General features: G+C 39.6%; 1 protein-coding gene across 2 annotated transcripts in view; it reads right to left on the minus strand.

Annotated features, from left to right (window-relative positions):
• NetA (Netrin-A) overlaps positions 1-13,304 on the minus strand; it is a 42,627-nt gene that overhangs the window by 8,064 nt on the left and 21,259 nt on the right. For both annotated transcript variants that reach the window (XM_017162690.3, XM_017162692.3), the window contains exon 3: positions 9,404-9,592. In XM_017162690.3, coding sequence (XP_017018179.1) covers positions 9,404-9,592 — 189 coding nt within the window. The remainder of the gene's footprint in view (positions 1-9,403; positions 9,593-13,304) is intronic.

A 13,304-nucleotide genomic window follows, 5' to 3' on the forward strand; every position in this document is an offset into this window, starting at 1 on the left:
GCGACATACTGGCTATTGGGTCGGAGGGGACTTTGGGGTCCAGCAATTCGAGTACGAGTACGACAACAATATGCGAGTTGTGCGACGCGCTATCTGCGAACAGCGGACCATCCAGCCATGGGATGTGGCCGAGGATATGGGATATGGGACATGGGACTTTCAGCTCTCGGGATATTGTTAAAATAACCAAGCCAGAAAAAGCATCAGGCAGGCGGTCAGAGGCAGGGGCAGGGGCAGAAGCAGAGGTAGTGGGTGAGTTGGGAACGTGAACGAGTTCATTACGCATCCCATATCAGTGGATTGGCATATCCCCGTGTATTTCGCATCCGGACCCCATATGCTCTGGGTCTGGATTTCCCTCTCATTTTCCATTGGGAGATTTTTTTTTGCATTTTTTTAATGCCAGCTAAAGATTATGAATTTTCATTATAACGAGGCAACAGAGAGAGAGAAACAGAAACCATGCCACTCTTTGAGTAGCTTCATTTTCGAATAGTGGCGAATCCACGGTCCATTTGCATTTCTATTTAATTAAGGAGGGCACCGATCTCTCCCGTTCTGATTCAGGCTCGTTCCGGGGAAGCCTTTCGTCAGCTCCTCCTCTTAGTGCTTGGAGCTGGAGGATGAGATGGTGGAGTAACCCACAGCGACCCAGTTTCGTTTTGGACAAAGGAACAGAGCCCACTACCGCTGGCTTATCCAGATGGATTCAGGTCAGGGTTTTTTTTGTAATGAATGAGAGCTCCTAATGACACAGATGAATCACTTACTACTCGGCGTGAATCAAGATCAGGTCTGGGTAATTTTTGTTATTCGATTTACTATACCGTTTTTGCAGGTTTATTTAGATCGAAATGAGCCCTCTTATTTACTAGTTTATACTATTTTTTTAAAGAAAGCTTTATATTTGTGCTTCTTTAACCTTATTTATGTTAATAATTATGATTGATTAAGGTACAAAGGTGTAATTTAATGTCATTGTTCACTCATTCAGGGACTTGACACGAATACTTTGCAATTACCTCATTTGGGCAGGTAAATTTACATTTTTAATTATATTTTCATACCCTATTTTATTTTTATACCCTTGCAGGGTATTATAATTTCAGTCAGAAGTTTGCAACGCAGTGAAGGAGACCTTTCCGACCCTATAAAGTATATATATTCTTGATCAGCATCAACAGCCGAGTCGATCTAGCCATGTCCGTCTGTCCGTCTGTCCGTCTGTCCGTCTGTCCGTCTGTCCGTCTGTCCGTCTGTCCATCTGTCCGTCTGTCTGTTTCTACGCAAACTAGTCCCTCAGTTTTAAAGCTATCTGAATGAAACTTTGCATATAGTCTTCTATATGCTCTCACTGCTATATATGTCGGAACGGGCCGGATCGGACGACTATATCATATAGCTGCCATACAAATGTTCGATATATTTTTAGAAAAAAAATTATAACTTTGCTGTTTTTCAACATTTTTGCACCATTTTTTAGATATGGCCACTCTATATTATTTAAGAATTTTGGTAAAAATTTTATGAAAATCGGACGACTATATCTTATAGCTGCCATAGGAACGATCGGGAAATTAATCGAAAAAAAATTATAACTTCGTTGTTTTTCAACGTATTTTCATCTACTTTAAGTTATAAGCTTTTTTTATTATTCTAGAATTTTGGTATAAATTTTATAAAAATCGGACAACTATATCATATAGCTGCCATAGAAGCGATCGGCAAATGTATAAAATATGTAAAGCTGGGAATGTAAAACTGTAACTGTCAAACTGTAAACATAATAAGTATAGGTAAAATGTAATGAAACTCTGTTTTGTGAGTGTTTTCAGCATTTAAATCTATAATATAAACATCGAAACCAATCTGCAAGGGTATAAAAACTTCGGCGTGCCGAAGTTAGCTTCCTTTCTTGTTATATTTCAAAAATCAACTATTCTGCTGTATGACTCTCATTTGTTTATATAAAAACGAACAGGTCAGCTCTCAACTTCGACATATGCTGGCCATTTTCCACTTCCCATTTTCCATTACCATTTCCAGGTAGCCTTAAAATTCATTTGCACTTAGTATTTATTTAGCTTGGCTCTTTGGGCTCTCCTCTCCAACAAAAAATTAATTAGGCACACACTACAAGCACACCACCCACATCCAGCACCCAGCAACCACCACCCACTACCCACTACCCACTCCGAGAGTGTTTTTACACACACAGAGAGGGAAACGAGGAGGCACTGGGCCTAGTGTAAACATCATAAAGCAAATCAAGCGCAATTTGTTATTGTTTATTTCAACTTTGCGCAAGCAGCCTCCTCCTCCCCCTGCTCCTCCTCCTCCTGAGTACTGAGTACTAACCACCGGGAGGAAAGTGCGTTACATAAATTCACCGCAAAAGTCTCTTTCTTGGCCATCAATTGCCATAAAATATTACCCCAAAATTTTCTAGACCAACCAAGGAAAAGAAGACCTCAAATGAATAAAAAATATTAAAAAAAAAAAATAGACTCGACTGGGGGGTACTGTGTACTTAACGAAAATTAATTAATTAAATTAGGTAATTAATTAATAATACTTCTAAAAAAATCTTTAAAAATATTTAAATACAGGTTTAAATAAGGTTAAGTTCCTATATGCCTCTCCTAGTGCTGGATATCGAAAAAAGGCAGCCAAAAATTGTTGGCCATAAAGAGCACAGCTGCCAACAGTTGAGGAGGCTTTGTTGTTGCTGCTGCTGCTGCTGTTTGTTATTATTAGCAAAAACAAAACCTACAAAGACTCTTGCAATTTTCCAAAGAAAGCCAAACAGACCAACAGACTGACTTGTTCGGCCGAAGAGGAATTATGAAGAAGATTTTCCAGACCAAGTCGGACGCGCCATCAGATGATTTGCAGTGAGAGATTACACCTGACCAGGAGGAGGGGGGAGGAGGAGCAGCAAGAGTGGTGGCGAGGAGATGAAACATTAACCAGACGAAATCCAATTGGATATACTCCAGGCACTACTCCAGGAAATAGACCATGTGATCGGATTTTCCTTGAGAAAGGGAAAGGGAGAGGGATATCACCATAAAAGGTGATCTAAAACAAACAGAAATTGATATAAAAATAATAATAATATAATATAAATATATTCAAATATATTTCTTATGGGAATTTAACCTCTAATCTGATTCAACTCGAGTCTCGAATCTGACTTGTGTGAACCAAGTTCTCTTAACAATGGGATTACACATTCAATTAAAGGCCCACACACACACTCTCGCCAGTGGGTGTGGGTCAGCCAAGTGATCTACCAATTGCTCATGAATTTAAATGAGCCATTTGATTTAGCCCGAAAGCCTCGCAGGCCCCGCCGCCTTTCCTCTCGCACCTCGAACCGGTTTAAAAGGCGATTCACCTTTGCCTCCTCCTCGGCTCTGGCTCAGGCTCAGGCTCAGGCTCAGTTCAGCTCACTTCACACTTGAGCCGGCGGGCGGAACTTTTCTTGGCTCTTATTAATAAATCAAAGGCTTCGCACGATGCCGCGACACTCCCGGAAAAGTTGCTCTCCACCCCCTGGCCTCTCCTCATCCTGCTCCCTTGCTCCTGCGGAGCGGGAAAAACTTTATCGCGGTTGCAACTGGCGCAAAGTTCGCTCAACTTTTGCCCCGGCGCCAAATGAGCAAAGTGGGAAAAATGTGGGGGGAAAACTCCGGATGGAAATGGAAATGGTAATGGAAATGGTGTAGGATGAGGCAGTTGCCGTCTTGCTACAATTTTCTTGTTGCATGTACAAAGTTGTTTCAGGTGAGCGGGGGGCGGGGCGGGAGGAAAGAAGAAATGTTGGAAAAGCCGGCGCAAACTTTTCGCGCTCTTCAAATTGTGCGTTAAAGATTGAGGCGGATCTCTGAATGGGCCTATTGAAAATCAAACGATGCGCAGTAAAGTAGGCAATGCCGATGCCAAATGGCTGCCAAACTCTAGCTACTTTTGGCCAAAAGTGCAACGTTTCGGAAAATGATTTTCCACGGAATGGGAGGTGGGAAATGGCAGTGCCAATTTGACGCTCGAACAATTTGCACAGCTTTAAATGTCAGCTCGCATGCAAAATGTCATAATTCAAATTGGGCGTCTGCTGGCCACGCCCACAGGCAAGCCGCTGGTCCCCCGCTCCTCTGGTGGGTTCTACACTGAGCCACAAGAATATATGGACAGCGAAAGTAATATAGAAGGGAAAAGTGCGAGTGTATCGCAACGTTTTCTTAGAAATTTATTTATCTAATTTATTAAAAAATATATTTAAGAAGCAAATGTATACAAATTTATAGAATAAATATATATAAAATTAAAAATGAATTAAAAATTATAGTTTATTAATTGCTAAACATTAAAAAAGTATATTAAAAACCCTGAAGAAAGTACAAACTATTTCCAATTTGTTAAACCAAATTCTCCCACAACTAAAAACTCCACAAAACTAACCCCTTATCCCTTATATAAAACCCAAAAATTCCACTATAAATCAACCTGTGACAGCTCCAAACTCCCTGCTCTAAATTCCAGAATTTCCCAAATTTCAAAACGAGTGCAAATCGAATTGTGGTCTTACCAAATAAACAGAAATTCCAAGGGCATTTCCGATTCGTTGTGGTACAAACTCCCCCCTCGAATAAAAAAATATAGAACGCATCTCATATCTTTTCTATCATTTTCTTTTTTCTTTCCTTTTTTTTTGGTTTGGCTTTTGGGCTGCTGTTGTTGTTTTGGCCGTGTCAAAAAATGTTTGGAAATTGCCTAAGCTTAGGGCCTGAACTTTTATGGCTTTGCCAGCACAAAAATTTGTCACGGCGCTTAGTTTAGAGTTTTGGGGAAGCCCAAAGGCTAGAACTGGATAATAGATATTTCCCCAGCTTAGTTTTTCATAAAAACCACCTTGGCTTAGGCTATGATAAATGCATTTTCCGGATTTCAATTAAGTTGCCACCCTTCGGTATGCCTTTAACCTTTAACGTCCCCGCCACGGCACAGTTGCACTAACGCACATTTTTATGAAATTCTAATGATGTTCAAAGGCAATGTCCTCCCCTCCCGCCCCTCATTCCCAGCCAGGACATTCATGAACTTTGGGCAATAAAGAAACTTTTGCTACGTGTGTGTGGCATTATTTTAATTGCCGCTCCCGCTGTCGTGTTATTGCTGTAACATTTCGCACGTGACTTTCGGATTTTATGGCTTTTAATTTCACGTATTTAGTTACGGATAATGTTAATTGTATTCGCCCTCTCGGTTATGAGGCCCCCAATTGACAGGACTCGGGGTCCTTTGTCACAGATGACACGCCTTGTGCTCTCAGTGGCCAGTGGAAAACAATTGTCGAAGGCGCAGCAGTCAATTGTATACCCTAATTAGTGGCCGATGGAGCGAAAAGATATGATAATGGCAGTGTATGGGCCCTCAACAAGGACATTTTGGTTGTGTAATTGTCTGAAGGCAGATCACTGGCCATTCGGAGCACATGGAGCTGAGTTCTCTTTGACTTCAAGGTGTTTTTAGTGGGAGCTTGCAACTCCTTTTGGGTATCTATCAGTTTTAGTTAATAAAGAACTGTATTAAATTGTTAAGTATTAAATTATTTTAAAGACCTTCAATTGTAAAATTTATTTAAATTATTATTTTAAGAGTCTTTGACACATTATAACTGAAAAGTAACTCGAGATTAAAGTAGTTTTACCTTTCACGCTCACTATTCACCGAATATTACTTTAATTTATATTATATTTTAATATTATTACTATATTATATTTTAATTATTATTTTGTTGGTAAATTTAACGTAATTTTCCAAGTCAAAGCTATTTTATTTGTAAAATCAGTTATTCCTTCCATAAATTTCCAATTTTAAATTCAAATTAAATCAATTAATTGCTCTAAAACTACTACAAAAGTTTGAAAACATAAACAGTCCAATTTTTAAATCCCCAATAGTTGACTTTTAAAGCATTTAAAAAGCTTCTATTTGATTTGTTGCTGTCGAAATGGAGTTTACAAAAAATTCATGTACCCATTAATTATTTACAGGGCACTCTGAATTCGATTTGCAGGCGCTGTTTTTGTTTTTATTATTGTCGTTGTGTGTGTGTGGCATGCAAATTTAATGATGTCAAGCAAGGCAATAAGGCAAAAGGGCCAAGAGCATACATTTTGGGGTTGCAGAGCGCGTTGGGTTTCGGATTTTAATTATCGAAAGGACTCTGCACAGACAGCCGAGAACAACCAACAACAAGTGTATGAATAATGATTCGTTTAAGGGCCTGGATCTGGATCCTCTCTCTCATCGGACAAATAATAATATGTAATTTTCCGGTCATTGAAACATTTGCACAAATAAGGAAATTGACTGAGCAAATGGCTTTGCCAACACTTTCATGTATCTGTATATGGAGATGTATCTGTAGTTGTATCTTGAACTGTATCTGTATCTGTAGTTGTAACTGTATCTGTGTTTCTGTATCCGGATGCCAGCTCCTATTCCTGTTCCCAATTCCCTCCTTAACTCCCTGTCTGAGCTATGAATTATGGCTTTGGCAAGCGTCTGCTGCTCCATTTGACTCGACTTGGCCTGGCTCAAGTAAATCATTTTAATATTTAAATTAAATCAACTTCAAAATCAACTACCACTTTACAAATACAGACAAAGAAAAGAGTGTGAATTAGTCTTCTTTAATTCTTAAAAATGTACAGAAACTAGAGTAGTCATTATATTCTTATTCTTTATATATTTCCATTTAAATAATTGATTTAATATATATATATATCTATTTTTTTTTCAATTAGTTATATCCAATTTCTCTCAGTGCACCACTCATGCTTTTGCGGAAGTTGCCCCTCCTCTGGACTCGCCTAATCTTTTCCATTCTAACCGGCAATCGGAATGACTTTAAGGCGTTAATTATAATGCGAGACATGCGAGCTTTTTGGTTGCGGGGATAAAGCGTGTGTGTGCAATATAATTTTGATTGGCAAAAGGTACATAAAATACTATATATATACAGCTATAAACATATATGGTGGGGAAAAGAGGCTGTTAAGCTGTTGAGAAGCCAAGAGAAATAAATATTTCAATGGAATATTTATTGTTGAGGCAATCATTTAATTGTGTTTATAATTATTTTATAAATATATATACACTCATTCAAATATGTTTCTATTTTAAAGAATTAGAATTATTTAATATCTAGATATATACCCATTAAAGTATATTTCTATATTATATATACCCTGAAAAACTCTTTCCAAAATGCCTAAATAAATTTTGAATTTGTATATTTAAATCTACGAAATGCTTTTGGACATTCAATCAAGCCCAAAACCGACGGGCTGTCTCCGGCAAAATGCCATTAGTAATGTGAAATTATTTGGAATTTATTCCAAGTCTGCGGGAGGATGAATATATGTTATGAAAAATGTGCATGCTGGAGATGAAACGAATAAATCATCAAGAGCAGGCCACATAGAGGTCCTGCGACATCAGCTGGATGAAAGTCTGTGCCCAGATTTTCCTCAGATTTTCCCCCCAGCAATTTCGGTTGACTAATTGAAAGTATGGAAAGGCAGGGAAATGTGTGTGCTGTGCTTTGGGAGAGGGGACTCCCAGTCAAGTTGAGCATTTGGCAAATGGCAAACATGACGTAAAACATTCTGACGACAAACGAAACAACTGAAAACAATGCCGGCAACTGTGCTCCATGTAAAAATCTTTCTTAACAAATTGCAAAGCGTGTCAAAATGAAAACGCATAAATTTTTTAATGCCGCGATTAAGCTTAAAAATTGTCGCAGGAGCGACAACGGCGGTGCCTTTTGTCTCTGCGATTTGCAAGTGGTTTCAACTCGCCTTATTTACGACTGCGACTTTGTCGGGGATAATTAATTAAAAATCGATAAGATTTTGATTTGGATTTAACGGCTCCGGCTGAGCGGGTCCGAGAATTATGATGCTTAGTCAGCCGAGAGGCGGTCAGTCATGACAAACGACCCACCTAACCCCCCTTCCTCCCTCCCACATGTCCGGCGCTTTGTTTTTGTTTACGATTCAACGCTCTGCAATTAGGTATAAATTTTTCGAATGCGAATTCCCAGCGGGATGTACGAAAGGTATATATAGTATATACATATAGTATATATAGTATGCGCGTTGCCTCTATAAATAGTCGGGCGATTCGGTTCAGATTTTAGCCATGTGGTCCACCTGATTTGATTGTTTGCCAATGAAAATGATTGCCGGCTATAAATTCGTGTCGGGGGATGAGGGTATTAGCTGTGTGTGTTTGTGAGTGTGTGTATCCGATTTATAACCCACATCCGCGGGTCTCTCTACAAATTAATACCCCATTTTGGATAGTAATATTTACGATTTCACTGATGGAAACTTGCCCAATAAATTGTTGATATTTTAGAGCGTTTTTGGGTGAGTTGTCTACGATGTGTGTTCTATAAATAGAGGAAACGATCTATAAATCTATGAAGTAAGAGTGTTGTTTTTGCTGTGTGATTGTTATAATATATCTTATAAGGAAGTAAACTGGTTTAAGTACTGAAAGTACAGGTGCAGAGGGAGTTAAGAGGGGATATATAGCTTTTTGTTAAAGCAACAATTCATTTGGGCATACAGGAAAATGTGGATATTTATCGGGTTTGGGTGATAAATTAAAAAAGAGTTATTTAGAGAGGATATATCGCTTAATTATATAGGAAATAATGCATCTAGGGATAGCAAAAAGTCATTAGATACCGATATCTTTGGATATTTAATTATTTGTTTAATAAATATTTATTTTGCTTTATTTATTTTGATTTAATGTTATTTTTAAGGCTTTATTTAGAGCTCTAAAGATTTTAAAAGTATACTTTTTGATGCTCTAAATAATAAATATATTTAAATTAAATAAATTTAAGTTAGGTAACCTTCCACCTTCCTGTTTGCCATAATATACACAATTTATATATAACTATTTCAAATAAAAAATCCAAATCCAAGGCTTAACTCAATTCCATTTACACGGTATCCCATGGTCGAGTTCCCCCCGCTTTCTACCGTCTTGGCTGCGTTTCCTTTTCGTTGTTTCGATTGGAACGTGTGAATTTATCGTGGTCATAAATTACAGTACAAACAACACACACACACACACACACACTCGAAGGTCGCCTGGGGACGGCAAAGGGTTCTCCCCTGGGGGGTTGCTCTAAAAGGGGGTCAAGAAGAAGAAGAATGGCCCAGTTGGACTTCCCCAGCGAGCTAATTATTGTAAATTGTGCCTTAATCTCTTCCGATTTTGCGATCCCTTCGAGATCGAGAGTTTGCATCGATATTAATTTATTTGTTTTGTATTTTTTGTTTGTGGAAAGAAATCTTTTTAGACTTACCCTTGCAGACCTTCCTGTGGGTTAGGGGCTTGGTGGGATCCCTGTAGAAGCCCTCCTTGCACTGGTGACAATTGCGACCCGTGGTCGAGTGGCGGCAATTCTGGCAGACGCCACCGGAGACGCCCTGCGAGAGCCGGAAGATCTCCATGTTGAAGCGGCACTGGCGGGCATGCTTGTTGCAGTTGCATTCTGGAAGGAAGCACAAGGAGACAGGAGGTTATTAGGGGCGGACATGTCACAGGATATGCACAGCTGCTGGCCAGAGAGCTGCCTTCGATGGCTTTATCGCGATAAATGGAAATAAATGGCAAGCCAAGAGATGGTTCCAAGGTCCCCGGCTATAGAGGCTGGGCATCCATTGGGTTTTGGCTGGATAATTTATGCACCGATTTGTTTTGAATCACTTAATCACCTAAGATGGGGAAATACCCCTCAGAAAATCGATCTTTACAGAGGAAAAGTTAACTTAAATTGAGTCTTAAGGAAGTCTTATTAATTAGGAAAGGAAAAGGTACTTATCTCTGATTAAGAGCGGAATTATGTTGCTTTTTTTCTGGCATAGGAAACATATATGCCTTTTAAGATGGCTTAGAACACCTTGTGTCCCATGAACTTGTCTACGTTTGCTCATCAAACCTTCAGCAAATGTCCTGCTGGAACATATATGTATATGTATATATATTTGATTCCTCATCCCCACAGAGTAGCATCTGGTCCATCCAATTCGATCAGCAAAGAGCTGGATTTCTTTGCTCAATTCTTTGTTGCCTGCTGCCATGTTATGCTGCTGGCAAACAGTTTTGCTATTGACATTCGATGGCGACTGCTGCGGTTATATAGGGCTACACTGGCACAAAAACTACACCCATATAAAATCAATTCAAATACTTAAAATCAGAATTGCCAGGGTTTTTAGCAGTGTGGCTACTGCTGAGTTGGCATCTTCTGGCTGAGGTTTCAGGGCAAAAGGAGACATGGACAGCAACTGTCAATGGCAAAGGCCACGGATGTTGCTGCTGCTGCTGCTGCTGCTGATGTTGCAGCTTGCGGCTAGACAAAGCTTCAAGTCCATCGTCGAGGGCCCACTGTCTGCACATTCGACAGGAGCTCCAGCTCCAGCTCCATAGCCAGCTAGAACTCCACTGGCAGTTCAGAGTTCGGTGCTGTGCTGGGCACACATGTTATAATTATCTTCGCACATTGCTCTGGGCCAGTGGCAGACAAAGCGACTCTGGCGGAGATGGACCCAGACCCAGACCCAGACCTAGACCCCCTTTATAGCCCGCGCCCATGGCGCATGCCAGCCGCAGACAAAGTTATGTCAGCGCAAATATTTGAGCACAGTCAGGACTGTCGCATTCATACACTGCGAAAATAAGTGGGAAGTTTATTCAAAATAAAAGTAAATCAAGCTTCCTGAAAATTAACAATAATTTCATTCCGGAAACTTACAAAAAAGAGTCTTAGGAAACGGAAATTAATTAGTTTTCCCAAAAACTAAGAAATAAGAACTTCAATTTACTTTGATTATGTTTAAGTGTATCTGGTTTTCATAGCTAGTTTTACAAAAAACTATAAACTTCAATTGAATTGAATTCCAAATTTGTATATCTTAAAGTCTATCCTACTTTTATTCACAGTGTATTGAAAGGAAAAGAGCCGTGGATACGACAACGACAACCGTTCGCTGTAGAATCGTCAACAAAAGCTAAGCAAATATTTAGAAAAAGCAGAGCTCAAAGCACGGCGTGTGGCTAATTGCCAAGCTACTGCCAGATACCAAAAACGCTGGGCCACCGCTAGAGGCCCAAAGCAAAAAGGGTTCGGCGCGGTGTTAAAAATGCTAGATAATTAATTTTAATGACACACTTACGACCTGCGACGGGCGAATGCAACTTGATTTATGGGCTGGTCCACCAGATTTTCGAGATTTGCTTCTCTTTCGGGTCTCACATGTAAATTTCACTTTGACGATTACAAAATGCCCATCCAGCTCAATCAAATGCGACTTAAAGCGATGCATAAAACCGTTCATTAGCCGGACCCCGGGCTGCTGCTGCTGCTGCTGCTGCTGCTGCCGTGTTATCCGAGAAAGGTGAGTCCAGTAATTAAGTTCAAATTTGATAAGTGGCCCCCAAAAACACTCTCGCACGTCCCCAAATCGGTGTATATTTCATTTGGAAGACAATCGGTATAGGTATCTATATCCGGATCTGTCTCGGTCTCGATGGGAGAGAATATGTTCAGCTCGACTTGGCTTGTAGTCCACACCAAAACTAAAGTCATATTCCTAGAGATTGGGCAACGAAAATACTTGAATCCTTGTCCCATTTTGCATTTAAATTAAAACAGTTTTCCTGCTTGCTATAAATGAAAATCCTTTGACGGGAATCATCCGTTTGGCATCTCTAATTAACTGCCAAAAAGAACGCTCTTTTTTTTTGTGCTGCTGCTGCTGGGGATTTCTCTACTTCTGGAGCAGATTTGACCAAGCTTAGCAGCTCAAAAATAGACGGAGCTCCGGAGCAAGGAAGCTGCTGATAAATGGCTGAAAAGCGTTCGCTTTGGCCCTGTTCTATGGTCTCTGTGGTCGATGGTCGATGGCTACTATGGCCAAAAACCAACCGAAAAAAACATTCTGGACCAAAGGCAAACGCAAACCGACCAAAAGCCAATTCAAACGTTACGCTTTTTCCTTGCTCAACGGACATACGCAGGATATGTTTATGCGGTGGCAGGATGGCATCTTTATCGTTTACTCAAAGAGCTGGCTTGTTTCCTAATTCATTTAGGATTAGATTTCCACACAATTTACTATCTAATAACTATTTAAAATCTATTAAGATTGGATCACATTTTCTGTCTAACCTTTTAATTCTTAAAAAAATATTTTAAGTTCACGTTTGACTTGGCATAAACTCCATAGCCCCCTGATGGATTCTCAGCGCCGCCATTGCCTCGTCCTGTTTTTTTTTTTTGGGAGGGGGGCTAGAGCTGGAGCTTTTCCTTGTCCATGTTCCCTGCCTGAGCTGAGAGTTTTCCATTTTCCCCGCTCTGTACTAGTCGTTGTCGACATTTCATCGTTTTATGATTGATTGCGTTCGCCTAGCAGTGATTTTCGGTAACCGAAAATTGTGAATTGAATTCGTGCTGGCCACAAAGGGGTGGGGGAGGGGTAGCAAAAGGGTGTGTGTGTGTGTGTGTGTGTGAAGGGGGGTAAAGTGCGGAAAGTGATGCTGGGGTGGAGCCTTTGAATTGCCGTTGTTGTTGCGATTGTGGTTGCGGTTGATGCTCTTGCGTTTTTGCACTGCAATTTGACAATTTCCTCGCAAAATTGTTTTGGTGTTTGTGGCCATGTTGTGTGTGGTGTGTGTGTGATGTGTGTGATGTGGTGTGGTGTTGTATTGTGCTATGTTGTGTTTTATGTAGGTCCCTGTGATTTGTCAAAAGTGAATTTGTTTTAAATAAAACACAAAGAGAGCTCAGCAATTAACTAGCAAACGTATTGAAGACTATAAGTATTTTGATATATATAACTTTAGTCTATGAAGAAGTCGTTTTGAATCGTGAAATTATATTATAAAGATTATAAATATATTATATATTAAAAGAAAAGAAAATTATGCTTCGAAATAGGAGTATAGCAAACTTTTCTCCTCCAAGCTTAAGTCTCCCTACAGATTAAGTTCGTTCAACAACTTAAAACTTGTTTATTATATCATTTTGATTCCACAGATCTTCTGTTTAACCCAATTCCTTTTAGCCGAGAATTTGCTCATCATATTTATAAACATTTTCAATGAAAAACAGTTGTAAATGGGGAAAAACTTTCATAAATTGTTGGCACTTTCTTCGCTGGAAGAAATACTTAGAAATACTGAGAAATCCCTCATTCTTCCGC

This window comes from Drosophila kikkawai, chromosome X (assembly GCF_030179895.1).
Source record: "Drosophila kikkawai strain 14028-0561.14 chromosome X, DkikHiC1v2, whole genome shotgun sequence".
Classification (NCBI taxonomy): domain Eukaryota; kingdom Metazoa; phylum Arthropoda; class Insecta; order Diptera; family Drosophilidae; genus Drosophila; species Drosophila kikkawai.